Source organism: Nothobranchius furzeri, chromosome 7, assembly GCF_043380555.1.
Source record: "Nothobranchius furzeri strain GRZ-AD chromosome 7, NfurGRZ-RIMD1, whole genome shotgun sequence".
Taxonomy (NCBI): Eukaryota; Metazoa; Chordata; class Actinopteri; order Cyprinodontiformes; family Nothobranchiidae; genus Nothobranchius; species Nothobranchius furzeri.
This window is the reverse complement of record NC_091747.1, coordinates 50,418,589-50,436,198: the sequence shown is the minus strand read 5'-3', so window position 1 is coordinate 50,436,198 and position 17,610 is coordinate 50,418,589. Positions and strand designations below refer to the sequence as shown.

The 17,610-nt window shown below is 41.4% G+C and overlaps 2 protein-coding genes across 4 annotated transcripts; both read left to right on the top strand.

Annotated features, from left to right (window-relative positions):
• Positions 1 to 131: 131 nt before the first annotated feature.
• On the top strand, positions 132 to 4,447 carry LOC107382836 (uncharacterized). Of its 2 annotated transcripts, none has more exons than XM_015955168.3 (8): positions 132 to 225; positions 480 to 587; positions 663 to 807; positions 1,496 to 1,609; positions 1,705 to 1,849; positions 3,367 to 3,515; positions 3,591 to 3,730; positions 3,856 to 4,447. In XM_015955168.3, the coding sequence occupies exons 1-8, from the start codon at positions 147 to 149 to the stop codon at positions 4,005 to 4,007; spliced, it is 1,032 nt and encodes a 343-aa protein (XP_015810654.3). In that variant the 5' UTR covers positions 132 to 146; the 3' UTR covers positions 4,008 to 4,447. The 2 variants fall into 2 exon arrangements, with proteins under 2 accessions (XP_015810654.3, XP_054607176.2); XM_054751201.2 differs by having other exon boundaries at positions 1,705 to 1,873.
• Positions 4,448 to 4,856: 409 nt separating this feature from the next.
• si:ch211-161h7.4 (triadin) lies at positions 4,857 to 16,941 on the top strand. Of its 2 annotated transcripts, none has more exons than XM_015955165.3 (16): positions 4,857 to 5,363; positions 5,939 to 5,982; positions 6,138 to 6,202; positions 6,281 to 6,405; positions 6,534 to 6,594; positions 6,699 to 6,897; positions 6,976 to 7,080; positions 13,399 to 13,566; positions 13,650 to 14,329; positions 14,420 to 14,860; positions 14,989 to 15,553; positions 15,644 to 15,705; positions 16,033 to 16,170; positions 16,246 to 16,406; positions 16,481 to 16,571; positions 16,686 to 16,941. In XM_015955165.3, the coding sequence occupies exons 1-16, from the start codon at positions 5,340 to 5,342 to the stop codon at positions 16,766 to 16,768; spliced, it is 3,012 nt and encodes a 1,003-aa protein (XP_015810651.3). In that variant the 5' UTR covers positions 4,857 to 5,339; the 3' UTR covers positions 16,769 to 16,941. The 2 variants fall into 2 exon arrangements, with proteins under 2 accessions (XP_015810651.3, XP_015810652.3); XM_015955166.3 differs by having other exon boundaries at positions 4,858 to 5,363; positions 14,423 to 14,860.
• The last annotated feature ends 669 nt before the right edge of the window (positions 16,942 to 17,610 follow it).

Here is a 17,610-nt window from a genome sequence, read left to right as displayed (position 1 = left end):
GGAAATCATAGAATAAATGTGGAACACGTGAGTATATCGATCAGTTTCATAATGTTTCCATAATGATATGTTTCATAATAGAAACATATAAGATAAGAGGACATGTGACCCTAAGATGGGTCATAATCTCTCCTCTTATTTAACTGATGCCCTATAAAACCCACGCTCTTCTGTCGCAGGTGCATTTACTTCTCCCTCTTCGGTTTGCAGCAACAGGAGAAAACAGTAAGATGCGGCTGATCTCAGAACAGCTGCTTTGTCTTGTTTTGTAACGCTGCAGGTGTTTTTATTGAGCTCCATAAAACTGGAAAATGTGAGACTTTTCCAAAAGCTGTTAATGATCAGACTTGTAGGCGTGGTGTAAATCTTGATGAACTTTAAACAGCTCTAGGAATTCTCTTCCATTTTATTTCTACCTTCTATGTGAAGATATGTGCATCTCTAAGCTTAACTAAGTCATTTTTTAAAAACTTTGACAGCAGACAACATGGAAAAGCACAATTATGGACGTCTTGCTGCTGTAGTCGTATCAGTCGTCGTCTTTGTGATAAGTCTGGTGTTCAATGGGCTGTCTGTTGTTGGAGTTGGTGAGTTTATTCTGATTTAATCTCAGTTTCTTTACCAGTAAAAGAAGAGCTGAAATGTAATGTTTCTCCTTTTAGGCCCCTATCAAACCACGACAGCCAACGTGTCGGCTGTGTTTGACACACAGCTCACACCTTCGGGATGGACCTTCTACATCTGGACCCTTATCTACATCTGGCTGATGGCGATGGTTGCTTACATCACTGTGGGACTCTGCAGAAGGTTGTGGCAACAGTTGACATTTTCTGTTCTGAACTAGAACGATGAATTCACTTGTCTCGTGGGGAAAAACAGCATTAAAGGAGTAGATCACTCGCTTAATGAATACATTGGCAGTGTGGTCTCTAGAAGGAACGAATGCCTTATAAGTCGTTCTTGGGGGTGAGATTTATACCGGTGCACCATTTCTCTGACTTCAAAGTTGCCCACATCACTGCTGAGCTTCAGACGGACGGTTTTGTAGTCTTATTTCTTATTTTTTTTGAACATCCCACCCGGGATTGGAGAACAGCAATGTGACTCTACCACTGACTTGCAACGCTGATGTTTTATCTGCACAAACAACACAAGCCAGGAGGAGCTTCTGCTGTATGGTGGAGTTGCTAATGCTAATGGTTAGCTTAAACTAGCTGAGATGTTCTCTGCTGTTTCTCAGACACTAAATCAATAACAACCTCCCCCGTCGTGGGTCAATATGGGTGAGTCCGTGACAGTGAGACGTAGACCTGTCAGGATTTTCAAATCCTAGAGTTTCCTAGTCTGTTTTCTATCAGAAGCTAATGCAGGAGATAGGTGTAGGAGACTATTTTCATGTTCAGCCTGCATGAAAAACTCAGAGAGACCGATTATATCAGAAAAAACATTAAAAAAATATAATTCTACACCTTTAAAAGATAAATTGTGTTTGCAGAAATGCATACGGCTATGTCTACTGCAGACCCGCAGTGCTTCCATATGGGTTCTTCTTCAGCTGGTGTCTCAATCAGTGTTTTAACATCGCTTGGCTTCTTGTCTGGGACCGAGGGTGAGCGTCTCGTTTATCTAATGATGCAAAAAGATGTCAAACAAGCAATCTGGGTGTTTAAAAAAAAGTTTTTTTTTTTATTTTTATCTTTGCAGGATGATGATTGTTGCACTGGTCTTCCTCATCCTGATCATCTGCACAAACTACCTCATGATAGTTTTCATCAGTCACAGCCTCCATATTTATGGACCCTGGCTCAATAAGTACCACAAAGCAGACCTGTGGCTCATGCGTGTTTTGGTCAGTGTTCAACATGTGGTGAAGGTTTGCAACGTTTTTTAGTAAAAATTAGCGGTGGGAACTTAAAGCGTTAATAACGAATAATAGTTAGAAAAAAATAATGTTTTTAAATATAGGCCTTTGAACCAGAGCCGGAAAAATTAAGCATCACAACTTATGACCTATATAATCAACAGCAATCATCAAGCTGCACCTCTAACAAGACTGCAGAGCCTGAGCTACAAGACCATATAAACCCTTTTTCTGAGCTCCAAACACAACTAAAACTAAAGTTAAATGAATCATGACACGTTGCTATTCTTTAAGAAAAGAAAGGAAGAAATAAATCTACTTTTTTACTGTTATGTTTTGTAGTTGGTGGAAAGCAGGCAGGCAGTAACTTTATCCATATGAACTTAGTAATGAGGAAATCATAGAATGATTTCCTTATTACTAAGCAGTCGAGTGGAAAGTTTTTTGTTACGCTTGTCCCTACAGCAGGAAGGACAAGCGTACACAAAACATTCATCTTGTAACCCTTGGCAGAACTTCCCCTGAACTCTACATCACATACACCACACCACTATATGTCTGTGAAGGTTCTCAGTCATCCAGGTCATTGTAGTCTAATGAGCTTTGAAAGAAAAGTGTCTGGACTTCTTTGAGTTGCTTGAAGATGTTTCACCGCTCATCTGAGAGGCTTCTTCAGTTCTAAGGTCAAATGGTCATCTGGGAAGGGATCTCATGACTGGATTAACTGTCTGCCACCTATAATCCAGTTTTGAGATCCCTTCCCAGATGCCTCAACGCCCACGCATATCCTGGGCCATCTGACCTCAGGAATTCACATGATAATGTGGGGCCAGGCTTCACAAAGAGCTCACCCAAAACTCTGGCTGAGTAGGACCCACACCCACCCTCACACCTTGGCTCATGTGTTTATGTAGAAGATCATCAGGGGGTCTTTTGTTTCCCCCTCTTCGGGGGGAAACTCCCACTGGGTTTGAATCTGGGACTCTCCACCATTTGACCTTAGAACTGAAGAAGCCTCTCGGATGAGAGGTGAAACGTCTTCAAGCAACTCAAAAAAGTCCAGACGCTTTTCTTTCAAAGCTCATTAGACCACACCACTACATATATCAGCAGTGTTCTGCTGCCACCTAGTGGTCAGATCAGTACACAGCATTTACATTGTTCAATGTCCATTTACACTTCATCAATAACACAAATAACCAATATTTACACATCCTAACAAATCCCACAATGCTTACCTTTAGAATGAGACCAGTGTAATCAAACAGACCTTGTGGTTACAGAAATAAACTCATTAAAATGTGGGTATGTTATTTGTGCCTCACTAACATAATTTTTAATTGAAAAAAATTTCTTGGACACAAATAGTCTTGAACGATTAAAATGTGATTAATGAAGATTAATTAATTACAAAGCATAATTAGATACATTTATTAGATAATTTTTAAATGGAGTCCCACCCCTCGTAAAAGCATGTTTTTTACCCTTTGAATGTGGATTTGCAGGTTCAGAACGGTCTGATGATTTACACCACATGGACAACCATAGCTACGCTTCTCAACCTGACGATAGTGTTGAGTTATCACGCAGAGATGTCCCCAGCAGGCGCTGCCACCCTTTCGTACTCCCTCCTGACCGTGCTGTTGATCGTTTGGTGAGTGGACTTGATTTAGAAAGACGTTGACTTAATGGAGGATTTTTCTAGGAGACTCTAAAGTTTGGTTTGCAGGTTTGTTTTGGAAAACTTTGTTCTGGAGAAGTATGTGCGGTACATCTTCATCACCTACCCTGTCGTGATCTGGGCTCTGTCAGGGAACATGGATAAAAATTATGACACCGCTTCACCCATTGGCAACGGCATCTTCATCGGTAGGTTGAAAAGATGATGAAAGAGCTCTCAGTAAAAGAGTCAGATCAGAGCTTTTAAGGATTAAAATGTTCTGAACAAAATAACAATAGAAAGCAATAATGTAAATCATGTTTTTCTCTTCCAGCTGTGCTGCTGGCTGTTGCCTGTGTGCTGCTTGTTACCCGGATTGTTTTGATTGTTTGGAGAAGTTTGAAGCAGCCGCTCTATAAAGATGGGGGTCATGAAAAAATGGAAGTGATGGAGATCGCTGGGGGACAGAACATCATATTTCAATGAGCATTTTTGTTATTTGTTATTGTTACGTTTTTTTTTTTTTTGTAATTTATGACTGTGTTAATGCTATTTTAAGCATTGTGGGACCACCTACGAACCTTTATGGGTGTTTTGCTGAATTAAGATAAGAGAATCTGCAGTAGAAACACTCTGCTGGAGTTTATTTCATAATTTGTTTAGTATCAAATGTCAGTTATGTTATTTTTGACACATTTTGACACATACATCATAATGTATAATATTGCAATTTTTTGTTTTTTTCATTTTCCGTTTATGTTTTTTGTTGGCAAAACTTTTTAAAGATGCAGTTTAGTTGTATAGTTTTAAAAAATATATCCTTCAAAACTGTACCTCATATCATTAGTTTACTAATTATATTTCCCTTTTTTTGCACAAAATGTAGTTTAATGTAAAAATATTTAATTAAAGTTCTTAGATGTTTGCATTAATTTCAAAGTGTGCCTTTGTTTTTTTTTTCCTGGTTATTGTTTGTAAGGATTTTTAATTTATTTTTAACCTTCAACTAAAACTATAACAAGAGTGGTAAACAACAGAAAGGTACAAAAAGTGTTTCCCTTTTCTTCAAAACACTATTAAATTAGTTGCATATTTAAAATAATGTTCAATATAAATTTAAAGCAATGTATTTAATGTTAAATACTCAGAACAGGAAACTTTAGAGAGATATATAAACAAAATAAAAAAGGATTGCAGTTCACTTTATTTCCAGTTTAAAATTACAAAATTTTAGTTTTTACTAGCCCAAATTTTATTATATAAAACATATTTTTGTGCAACGTGTATTTTAAAACAGTAGGTGACAGTAAAGCATACGTCAGCTCCACAGAAGAAGGAGAAGAAGTAGATCTGACTGTCCAGAGCATTTTGCCCCCGTAAAATATCTTTCAGGCTAAACATTTTCTTAAATTACGATGTTTTTTGTTTACAACTAGCATTATTAATTAGAGAGAACTTTTATTTGCTACTTGATTTAGTTCAAATTTTAGGCGAGCACTTTCTGTAGGTTAAAGTGTGGTACGTTGAAATCAACGTTTTGCCTGTAAGACTGTACAGAGGGATTGACTAAAACATTCATGCGCGGGTTTTCTGAAGCAATATTTATCTGCGCCATTGTTTTGCTAGTTTACGTCGTCTAAAATGTTATCCCTTTCTCCTCTGGCTATTAAATTGTTTTATTCTCGTATTTTTTTTGAGTGACCGCTCATAAAAGCAGTCGAGTGGAAATTTTTGATTAGGAATTATAGCTAACGTCAAATGTAAAGGAAGAGCATATTGACGTTGACCTGGAAACTTAAAACAAATACAGGCAGGCCAATGGAAGCCAAATATCCTACTCTGGTGAGTGAAGCAAAAGTTTTTTCAGTTTGTTTCTCATTAAAACAAATAAAAACTACTACTTTAACAATTTTCATTCGAATGACAAGAAGTTAATGAAAGGCGAAGCAGATTCAAACCTACCTATTTCAGCTTCAGTCGTGGCTGTGTTTTTGACTTGTTTTTCTGATGAAAATTGTACACAATGTCAGGATTTGGCCTCAAATTCTACCTGTTTCGAATGGAAACCAGGTTATTAGCCTTATGGAAGAAAAAGACATCCTAATAAACTGTTAATGTTAGCTAAATACTTGATACATGGTTTGATTTACTTGTTAAATACGATTTTACATAACTATTCAATTTAACTTTGTTATTTGATCATTTTTAATACGCCATGTTTATTATGTAGTAAATTTTAATGTTCTTTAACTGATAAATACTTTTTTCTCCTTTCACCTCATTAGGTTGTTGTACTTTATTTAAAAAAATACTGAAGTACGATTTTGTAAAGCTAAATCAGTCTGAGTTAACAGATTACTTTAGCTGTTGATCTCTTTATTCTTTCTATAAAGTGATATAATTAATTGTGTTTCCAGGTGAGACCCAGGAGGAAACTCTGTTACATTTCAGAAAAGAAAAGGTACGATTAGACATAATTTTACAAAAAAAATTCTATTTAAAAAAGGAGTTTTGGTATTTTTTTTAATTAAGTGAATCAGCATCATTTAAACCCAGAAATCAACAAACCTGTATGTTTTAACAGAAATAAAACTTTATGTATATTTTGTCTTTCAGGCAGTCTGATCAGTGGAAGAAATTGGTCACTCTGGATGATGTTGACAAGATGTTTGATGACATTGGTGACTGAAATTCAATCACATTTATTTTAAAATTTCATCTGCATTTAATTAACTCCTGTTCACCCTTTTTGTCCACAGCCGAGCCACATCTGACTACTGTTCTGCACCAGGGTTCTTATTCAGCCTCATACCGAAATGACACACAAGCTTCCCCAGTCCTGCAGAAAAAACGTCCTGGATGTCAAATCGCTGGTCGCATTCCAGTCAGTACTTTAGGTTGATTTGAAATCACAAACATAAAATGTTTAAAGTGTCATGTTGACTAGATTTGAAGCCTTTGAGTGTATTGTGTCATTCAGTGTTATTTATTTATTTATTTATTTTATTTTAGAGTCCCGATGAAGATTTTGTTGATCCTGTTGCAAGACCACCAGACCCCCAACTATACTCTTGTCAGAAACCGACTTATACTCGTTCATTATTTTATTCATATTTTGCTCTTCTTTCTTGTTTTGTTTCCTCTTTTTAATAAGTAGAACCTTTTCCTTTGTTACAGATGTAAGTGTCCCAATCAGATGCCTTGACCCAGTGAAGACCTCCAGCCCAATTGAACAGAACACAAATAAGAACTGCATCGAAAGGCCTGAATACGGGTGTGTTGTGTCCCCGATTTTCTTCAACAGTGAAGATGAGGAACCTCAAAAAGACCCTCTACCCGCCCAGAAACCTCAGTGCACCGGACAAGTGACAGAAAAGTACAAAGATCAGAACGCTTTCTGTTATTTTTCTGTTTGGTGTATATATTTTTATGCTTTTATTTTACTTATGTGCAGGAGGGGTGACGCTGCTGATGCTGATGAGGGTTTATTGGAGTCTTCTCCAAAAGTAGATGTTCAATTGAAGAAGACCTTTAACAAAGTGATGGCAAAAGCAACAGTGTAAGTATTTTTTAAATCTTTTTATTTCTATAGTTTAATATGTTGGAATTATTTATTGTTTGAAAAAAGAAACGCATTAAAAGTCCAACTTTTTAATAAATGCAAGAAAACGAGCTAATTTTGAGTTGGAGTTGCATTGAATCGGTTTAGGCTACACAGCTGTGTCGAGTTTTATACGCGGCTGCATCACATGGATTATGGCCAGACCATAATTCAGTAATGGTATATATCTATTAGGGGTGCAACGGTACGCTTCTCCTCTTATCTCTCTGAGCGCTCCTTTTCTGTGGCCGTCTCCAAGTTTAGGTCCTCCACCACCTCTCTTACCCATGGTGTCCCACAAGGTTCTGTGCTGGGGCCTCTGCTCTTCCTCCTCTATCTGCTTCCTCTTCAGCACATCCTGAGCTCCTCCAAAGGAATCTCCTACCATCTTTATGCAGATGACATCCAACTGTACATCTCCTTTAAGCCCCATGAGATGTCTAAGCTGCAGCTGTTACACATCTGCTTAGACTCTATCAAAACCTGGATGGCTGGGAGCTTTCTTCAGCTGAATGAAGATAAGACTGAGATCCTCATCTGTGCCCCAGACAAGCTGGTTCCCAAAGTCAGAGACTCTCTTGGCCAGCTTGCTTCCCACACCAAACCTTCTGTCAGGAATCTTGGCGTGACCTTTGACCCAGCTCTCACCCTGGATTCCCATGTCAGTTCTCTTGTTCGCTCTTCCTTCATCCATCTCAGGAACATTGCTAAGCTGAGTCCCATTCTGTCCCGCTCTGAACTTGAGACCGTTCTCCACACCTTCATCTCCTCACGCTTAGACTACTGTAACTCTCTTTTCACGTGTCTGAGCAGAACCTCCCTGAACCATCTACAGGTGGTTCAGAATGCCTGTGCTCGGCTTCTGACCAAGTCCTCCAAACACACCCACATCACCCCGCTTCTCCTCCAGCTTCACTGGCTGCCAGTCAACTTCAGGGTTCATTTTAAGATCCTGGTTCTGGTCTATAGGGCCCTACATGGACAATCACCATCTTACATTGGTGATCTTCTTAGTCCCTACACCCCCAGCAGGTCCCTGAGGTCCAGTGATCAAAGCCTACTGGTTGTGCAGCACCAGGCTAAAGACCAAAGGTGACTGATAATTAACTGCTGTGGCCCCCAGACTCTGGAACTCTCTCCCCCTGAGCCTGAGATCAGTGGACTCAGTGGTCTCCTTTAAAATCAGCTGAAGACTCACTTGTTCAAGCTGGCTTTTGTATGACCTTTTTCACCACTCTCTCTTTGTTCTGCTCTCCCCACCTATTCCACCTTCCTCAGGATCCACTGATTTCCTTCTTTCCTATTCACTCTCTCTCTTTCTTAACATTTTTTCTTTTAAATCGCAATTGCTTATTTTTGCTCATTTAAAATATATTTTTAAACATTTTCTAAATGCTTTTTTATATTTTTACAATTTTTGTTTTTGTGAAACGCCTCGTGATTTTTATCTTGAGAGGCGCTATAGAAATGATATTTTCTTCTTCTTCTAAATTCCTTTTCAGTTCGGTTCAGTGTTTTGAAGAGCTCTGTTTGATTAATTGTCTCTATATTATTATTATTATTATATTTATTTATTTAATATCTGAAGCAGCTTCCATAGTGAGCAGAAGCAGGTGTCATCACAGGCTGCTGTGTCATGTGACTTTAGCATTACTCTGTGTCATCACGAGTCTAGTGCAGCCGTCAAAGATTATAATTACTTGTAAAATACTACTGATCACAGAATTATAATATCAAGTAATAACATTGTCATTTCACAGATTGATTGAACATTGGATTCACATAATTGGCAATAACAAACGTTTGATTATGTATTTATCAAGAGAGTTCCCTGTCTTGTCTTGAGCTGTAAAGGGTGAAGCAGTTCAGATGAGCAGAGGCATGAAAGGCCTTGTCCAATATCTCCTGTAGATTAGGCCTGTGTCAGAGACTTTATGTCTCTGCTCGAGCAGACGCAGCAGAGCATGACCTTTAGGTCAAAAACAGGACATTTCATGACGCTACATGATCTAACATGATGTCTTTAATTATTTCACAGGTTATTTGTGCAGCTCAATCAATCAATCAAATCAATCAATCAAAGCTTTATTTATAAAGCGCCTTCCGCAACCCTGTGAGGAAGCCCAAAGCGCTGAACATGGTACAGTTGTATGTAATTATATTGAATAAATCAACAATAAAAGAAATTCAAATTACAAAATACAAATTACAAAATACAAAATGGAAATTAAAAGATAGATGAAACATTCCGGTAAAATACAAATGTGTGAAACACAATTGGATTGAGTGGATGGATTGAGTGTACCAATGAAAACTGTGGAATGGATTCAACATAGTAGAGGGCCATAATCAAACATGTTCTGGAAACGCCAAGCGGAGGAGGTGTGATTTTAGGTGATTCTTAAAGACTGGCAGAGAAGGGGACAGCCTAACTGAGGGTGGCAACTGGTTCCAGAGTAACGGTGCTAGGACTGAGAAAGCCCGGTCCCCACGGGTACGACACCTAGACCGAGGGACAGCGAGCAGGCCTTGGTCAGAGGAGCGCAGAGCGCGTGATGGGGAATGTCTGTTCAGGAGAGTGGCCAGATAGGGGGGAGCACCACCCTGGAAGAAATGATAAACAAAGGCGAGTATTTTGAATTGTGAGCGATAGGAAATCGGAAGCCAGTGCAGGGAGGCCAGAACTGGACTGATGTGGTCCCATTTCCTGGTCCCAGTCAGGAACCTGGCAGCGCTGTTCTGCACAACCTGTAGGCGACGCAGTGTTGACTGACACAACCCTGCGTAGAGAGAGTTGCAGTAGTCAAGCCGAGAAATTACAAAGGCATGCAGTATCCGCTCCAGGTGGGCTCTCGACAGCATATGCTTGATTTTAGCAAGGCGTCTCAGGTGAAAGAAACTGGACCGGATCACAGAATTGATGTGAGCATCAAATTTAAGTCCTACATCAAGTTTCACCCCCAAACTGGTAACAACTGGTTTTGAGTATGGAGAAAGAGGGCCAAGATCAGCATAACGATCCACATTCCTGCTGTTGGGGTGAAAAACAATGAGCTCTGTCTTTCCCTCATTCAGATGTAGATAGTTGGACATTAGCCAAGACTTCACCTCATTAACACAGGAGACAAAGGACTGAATAGAGTGACCTTTCTCCTGACACAATGGAGAGTAAATCTGGCAATCGTCAGCATACAGATGGAATGATAGGCCATGTTTACGAAAGACTGACCCCAGAGGTAGCAGATAAATGGATAACAAAAGTGGACCAAGGATCGACCCCTGCGGGACCCCCCACCGGAGCCCCTCCCAAGAAGAAAAAACATCACCCAGTTTAACACAGAATGTCCTGTTTTGGAGATATGATCTAAACCAGTCCAGAGCTGACCCTTTGATCCCAACCCATCGTTCCAAGCGATCGAGTATAATCGCGTGGTCAACTGTGTCGAAGGCTGCTGTCAGGTCTAATAACAGAAGCAGCACAGATGTTCCCTGATCTAGTGATAGATAGATGTCATTTAGGACCCTCAGTAGAGCAGACTCTGTGCTATGGCCAGACCTGAACCCTGATTGGAAAACCTCAAACAGATCAGAGTCAGCTAAATGTGAGACCAGCTGCTGATAAACGACTTTCTCAAGCAGTTTAGATGTAAAAGGCAGGGTAGAGATAGGCCTGTAATTTTCTATCACAGAGACATCAGCACCAGGTTTCTTCAGGGTCGGCCGAATAACTGCTGCTTTCAAAGCAGCTGGGACAACACCTGTGCTGAGGCTCCCATTGATAATCTGACCAAGTGATGGGCCAAGGCACGGAAAGGCTGCCTTCCAGAGACGAGGCGGTAGAACATCAAGTGGAGAGCCAGATGGCTTCTGCCTTGCAACAAGCTTACTCAGCTCAGAGTATGAAACTGTATTGAGGGAGCTCAGGGTGGGTGGTAATGGATGAACTGGAACAGGGTCAACAGAGTTACCAGAAATAGCTGCTCTAATGCCCGACACTTTATCTACAAAGAATTTGTGAAAAGCTTCAGAGTTTCCAGCAGCTGTAGGAGACATGGAGCTAGGCTCCTGATACACCAGAACTGAGTTTAGCGTTTTGAAGAGAATCTTAGGATTATTGGAGTTTGTCTCAATGATGTCTGCAAAATAGGCCATTCTGGCAGCCCTCACTGCCTCCTGATAAGCAACCAGAGATGCTCTGAACAACTCATGCGAGACCTGTAGGCCATCCTTTTTCCACTTTCTCTCCGAGGATCTACACGCCCGCCTGCAAGCCCGTGTGACATCAGAGAGCCAAGGCTCCCTCCTAGGCCGAGACTTGCAAAGCTTGAGAGGGGCAACCACGTCCAGGACCTGATTACAAAGTACATCAAAGTGTTGTGAATAGTGATCAACGTTAGATGGATCTGGGTTAAAGGTCTCTAACCTTACAGACATACAGTCCACAAACTTTGAAATAGTTTCTGCATCCAGGGCTCTGAACCTAGTAGCTGGAGCTTCACACACAGGGACAGGACATGGCAACGTAACATCACAGAGTATTGGAGAGTGGTCAGAGAGCACAGGAGGCAAAGTCACAAGGTTCATGATGGGTAGACCATAAGAGATAACCAGGTCCAGGGTGTGACCCCTGGCATGAGTTGGGGATGATACCCATTGAGTTAGATTGAATGACTCTAGCAAATTAAAAAAACCTTTAGCAAGCACATTATCAGGACAGCAGATATGGATGTTAAAATCACCAAAAAATAGGACAACAGCAGCTATGAGTGTCACGCTCATACAGACAAGTGTTGAATGTTGATGCTTGGTGTTTTTATTTCTGCAGCGAGCTTTGAAAACTCGGCCAGAGTTTCTTCTTTAAAACTCGCATTAAATAACGAGCTTCCTCTGTGCCGTAATTTTTGTTGTTGGATGAAAACTTTACATCAGTTGTCCCTGGGGGAAAGTTCAGCAGACATGTTTGTTTACATTTTTGCCGCTGCGTGCCGTCAGTGTGAGAGAAGGGAGGGAGGGGCGACGCTCCGTTCAGCGTCTCTACAGGCTCCAGTGGCAGCGACAGCCAGCTGGTTTGATCCGCTCTGAAAGTCGTTGATCAGAATTTGCAGATCACATTTTTTAAAGGGAGATCAGGCACGTGCAGCCATCATGCGCCACTCAATACAGCGTCCGTGCAGAAACTCGCCTAGGAACTTTTATCTGCTGCACTTAAATCATGCCAATAAAAATTCATCATTTAAAAGTGAACCGAACCAAACAGGCCGAACCAAAACGGTTCAACGCCCCCGTGAACCCTTTCACCCCTAACATCTATTGATAGATGTGTAGTGCGATGGAAACAAAAGTTTCCATTCTTTTCTCATTTCTCATGTCTTGGAGACAAAGTGTAGTTTTTACCATTAATCTCTGGAAATATCCATCCAATGATGTCCAGTTTCTGTAAAATATTGTCGGCTTTGTACCACATAACCATAAAAATCAGGTCTAGAGTACATAGGGCTCGGGTCTAGCGTCTTTGGGGGATGCCATATTAGACACCCACGTTTTCTTCTGGGCGGCTCAGGGTCTTGCACCTGTTGATGACGTCACATTAGATGATTGGCTGATGATTACATTAGTTACGTTACCACATTCAAAAACATTTAGGCAGTAAGATACATGAATTTAAAACCACAAAACACACTGCCACTTAAATACAAGACTAGATAGGTGTGTTCTTTACCAGAACTTCAGGGTAAATGCGGCGAGGGTAATTTTTTTAATCTTTTGAGCGCAATAAGTCTCCCGAAGGCTGTGCAGTGGTTAGAACTGTTGCCTTCCAGCAAGAAGGTCCTGGGTTCGCTTCCCGGCCTGGGATCTTTCTGCATGGAGTTTGCATGTGTGGGTTCTCTCCGGGTACTCCGGCTTCCTCCCACAGTCCAAAAACATGACTGTTAGGTTGGTTGGTCTGTCTAAATTGTCCTTAGATGAGTGTGTGTGTGTGTGTGCATGGTTGATTGTCCTGTGTGTCTCTGTGTTGCCCTGCGATGGACTGGCTCTCTGTCCAGGGAGTACACAGCCTGATTGCTCATTGACCGCTGGAGACAGGCACCAGCGACCCTACGTGGACAAGCGGGTTCAGACAATGAATGGGTGGAACTCTCCCGATTCTGTCACTTTAGTAAAAGTAAAATCAGCTGCTTCCACTGCTGTTAAAGGGTTTAACATCCTGACAGCTTGTTGTGTCATCTTTAAGAGCTTAAGCATCATCTGTTTCTTTTATTCTATGGTTAAACACAGCATGGACAACACAAAGCCGTCTGTTTCAGCAACGAGAAAGCAGCCTAAACCTGCATCTGCAAAGATGGCCGACACACGGCCTCCTGCAGAGAAACCGGCACCTTCTGGAAAAGACAGGAATGCGTTTCTGCAGAAGTTAAAACAGGCTATGCTGTCAAACCCAACATCGTGAGTTAAAATGGTCTTTTTTTGTTATGAAATATGTTTTTTGTAAAAGTAAATAACACGTTCAGTGTTTGCTTAATTGTCAGGAATACTCCAGTGAAAGCGTCGCCTTCTGCGCCTCCTCCCGAGCCTCCTCCTGAGCTGGAGGATTTTCTGATTCTGGAAGACGATGCACCTCTTTACATCACCATCCCGAGTAGAAGTGCCAAAAACAAAAGAAATCAACTGAACAAGACTTTCGGCTCTGGGAAAGCGAACCCGCCGGAAAAGGGATCAGAGGATTTGCCGCAGGAAGAGCAGGAAGTGGAAAAGGCCGCCAACAAATGGGAAACTCGGGCTGAGAATGAAAAAGTGAAGAAGAGGAGGAAGAAGGGGAAAGTGATTGGGTCCGATGAGGATTGTGATGGTTTGACAAATCCAGAGGATCCTCCTGCTGGTGACTCGATGGAGCGAAAGCAGCCAAAGAAGAAGAAACAACAACGGAGGAAGGTTTCATTAAAAGAGGGAGGCGAGGAGGAGGAGCTACCTGAAGATAGAGTCGATGTGGAAACGGAAAAAGCCTCCCTTAAATCCAAAACTAAAGCAGCGAAGTACAACAAACAGATCCTTTCCTCTGAGGATGAAGAAGAAATCCCAACAAATAAAACATTAAAGGACAGAAAAGGACTTCAGGCTCCTAAAGCTGTGATGGAGGAGGTGGAGGCTGATGTAGAGGAGCAGAGGGACGGAGAGCCTGCAGGTGATGAAGATCTGGGATCATTTACAGGTACAGCATAAAGGTCTGGAAATAAATCTTTTAAAAAGAACTCTGGGCTTTTTTTTCCTGGAGATGCTAAAACTTTTCGTTGTGTTTCAGCAGAGAAAGAAGTTCTAAAAGCCGAAGAGAATGAAAAACGTAAACAAAAGGAACACTCGAATAAGTCCGGGGAGAGTTCACATGAAGAAGTCCGGGCTCTTGGGAAAAGGAGAAGGAAACCGACCGATGAATGGTGGCGGATCTCTGGAAGTCCCAAGAAAACGGAACCCCCTCAACCGCCCAAGAAGTCCAAACAGAAAAACTCCAGCGAAGCTCCTCCTTCAGCCGCGGCGGCCAAGAAAACAAATCAGAAACCACCCGCTCACACGGCCACAGCTACTGGGAAGCAGAGGAGGAAGGCCACGAGAAAAAAGGAGGAACGGGTCGAAGAAGTGGATGAAATTGACACAGCTGAGGCGGAGCAGGAGATCCCTGATGGAGGCCTGGATCAGGAGTCCAGCCCCTTGGTGCTCAGTCGCAGAGACATCAGCGTCAGTTCGGGTGTGTGGGAAGGGTTTCCTCTTTCATTAAAAAATAGCAGTTTAACCTCTTTGAGATTCAAATATGATGTTTCTGAGGTAGAGGTTGCTCTACACCTTTTAGCTCAGCTGTGTGCTTTTATGTTACAGGAGCACAGATGTTCCAGAAGGTCTATCATAGCTCCTCCACCGACAAACCGGCCGCCCCTCCCACATCTCCCGTCGCTCCCAAACCAGCTAAAGATCCGCTGAGGGAAGCAGAGCCAGCCAAACGGAGGAGAAAGCATCCTGGGAGCTGGTGGGAAGTTCTTTCTGCTGATAATTCAGGAGGCACCAACTCCTCCTCACAGCCTCAGCTGCCTTCTCAGGAGCCCAAATCTCAGAAAGAGCAGAAGAAGAAGTCCAAACAGAGGAAAGCTTCTCCTAAAGTAGGGAAAAGGGCATCAGAACCACCAGGGGGGGCTCTGGTGTCTCCTCTGAAGTGTCTCGTACCTTCAAGGACAGTCAAAGACACCCCGGCAGCGTTAAAAGACATTTTAACTTCAGGTGTAAATACCCCGGCTGTGTCCGCTGCGCATCAGATTAGCAGCCCTGTCTTGATGCCGCGTCCCGCTGAGACGGCCTTTGTAACACACAGCAGTGCTGCTCCAGATGTGGGCCATCACAGCCACTCACAGCCCACCGCACCACACAGAAAACGTCCGTCTGACGACATGTAAGGAGAGAAGTCAGAGTAAACCAGCTTGTTCTGTCTCTGTTATCATCCAGGGTTTGTTTATTTACTGCTTTGGATTCTTTCCTGCAGGTTAAGAGCCTGCATGAGTGGACCGTCCTCCATGGTCGACATGGAAAACTCTGAGGAAATGGGTATGTTCACCTGGACGGATGCTTGAAGGCCTCCATCCCCGCAGATGAAGCATGGTCGATAAAGACATAAGCATAAATCAGTTGATCCAGATTCAGTGAAATGCTTCTGGGTGGTAACACGTCTAATCGCCACAGCAGAGGCTTAAAGTTGAAACGTGCAGCCACTCTAGAGGCTTTCACCTCCTGCTGAGAATGAAAGATGGTCGACTCAAGCCTTTTGATGCAGCAGATGTTGTCCTTTAACCCCAGTTGACATGAGTGTGAACGTCCGCTGACGTTGCATTTCTCTGACTAACTGCCCTCCGTAATCCTCCTCCTGTATTATAGATCTGCCATCTAGAGCCCAGAGCTTTCTGTCTGCAGCAGCTCTTTGTGCTCCTCCTCTCAAACCGCTGACCCTACACTCCAACGACAGGGCCAATCTGGCCGAGTGGTTCCAGACTCTCTGGTCCACCACGGCTCACGGTGAGGACTCATAATTATCCGTCTGACTTCCATTAGAAAACCAGTTTGACCAGCCAGTATATATATCTCTTGCAGAACCTGCCGCACTTACTCCAGACCAGTTTCAGTGGTTCTTCCACCAGAACCGAGCCTTGGGTATCCAGGTGGACCTGAACAGTTCCTGCTTCTGTTCTGGGAAGATCCTGATGGGCTCCTACATGAAGAAGCCCCTCTGGGTGGATCACAGTGCAACAACAGTCAGTGCATGTTAGTAAAACTCTTCATAAATAATACATGTTTTAATAATTGCTCTTTTCATTTGTTGTTTAAGGTGTTTCATTTATTAACGAGCTCCCTGAGCGTCACCGTCAACGGCACCGTGTCCCGCTACAGGTCCGGTCAGGCTTTCTCTGTGGAGTGTGGTAAGAACAAGATGCAAATAAAAGGTCGTGTTGGTGAAATTATAAACCATTAATTATCTGTAATTTGTGTTTGTTATGGAAAATCTTTTTCAGTCTGATGTTTCTGTTTTGCAGGACAAGCCTACAGCATCCAGAACACCCTCTCTCAGCCCGCCGTTCTGATCTTCAACAGGATGTTGGCAGAAAGTGTGGATTGAATTTCACTTTTGTTTAAATCGTTTCCAGTAATTTTCTGTAAAATTGAAGTTGTGAATACAGAATACTGACTTGTTTTTTCTTGAAAAATTTAAAACCCAAACTGCGCTTCATATTGTTAGATGGTGTTCAAGGAAAATGTAAAAAATTCGTTATAAATAAAGGTAAAATGTTATGTTTTTGCTGAATTTTATCCTTCTTTACACACGTTTCCCGAGGAATGACTCATGTTCTTTGTTGAGATCAAATCTGACATATTATGAATGAAATAGAACAAAAATGTTTTTAGATATTTTGTTAGCTGATATTTTATTTGTACAAATTTTACAACACTCAAGTAAAAGTCTTCCATGGTTTTAGTCATAATTCATACGGAGCTGCTGTATGTTTTAGCGGTAAATAAAATCAAGAATTATAGAGAAAAAAATCAAGGAATAAAAGCAAACTTTAAATGAAGACATCAATAAAATGTTTTATTTAATAAGAATAAAATAAACTGCAAATGCTGTTTTTGTCATTTAAAAAAATTTAACTTTTAATTTTGTTTATTTCATTAAGTCGCATAATTTATTCCTTCAGATTTCATGTTGATAACAGTAAATGTGATATAAATTCTTAAAGAGTAATTTGAAGTCAAATCTACGCAATTATGCAGCTTTACACATTGCAGAAGAATAAACTCAAACATTTTAATTGTACTTTTGAGTAAAATTGTAGCATAAAATTTCAGTGTTTTAGTCTGATTAACAGGAAGTGTCTTTATTTTTGGCTGGTGCAAGATCATTAATTTTAAATTGGCAAATTTGTAATAATGTTTTGTTCTTCAGCTCTTCAGGAAAAAGCT

What these genes read in the sequence shown, in the direction of transcription:
- si:ch211-161h7.4 (XM_015955165.3), top strand. Translation starts at nt 5,340, where the DNA reads ATGGAAGCCAAATATCCTACTCTG. An exon ending in ACCGGACAAGTGACAGAAAA is followed by an intron (nt 6,898 to 6,975) that starts GTACAAAGATCA and finishes ACTTATGTGCAG; the next exon opens with GAGGGGTGACGCTGCTGATG. An exon ending in GGCTTTCTCTGTGGAGTGTG is followed by an intron (nt 16,572 to 16,685) that starts GTAAGAACAAGA and finishes TCTGTTTTGCAG; the next exon opens with GACAAGCCTACAGCATCCAG.
- LOC107382836 (XM_054751201.2), top strand. Translation starts at nt 147, where the DNA reads ATGCCCTATAAAACCCACGCTCTTCTGTCGCAGGTGCATTTACTTCTC. An exon ending in GCTGTCTGTTGTTGGAGTTG is followed by an intron (nt 588 to 662) that starts GTGAGTTTATTC and finishes TTCTCCTTTTAG; the next exon opens with GCCCCTATCAAACCACGACA. An exon ending in GTGTTCAACATGTGGTGAAG is followed by an intron (nt 1,874 to 3,366) that starts GTTTGCAACGTT and finishes GTGGATTTGCAG; the next exon opens with GTTCAGAACGGTCTGATGAT.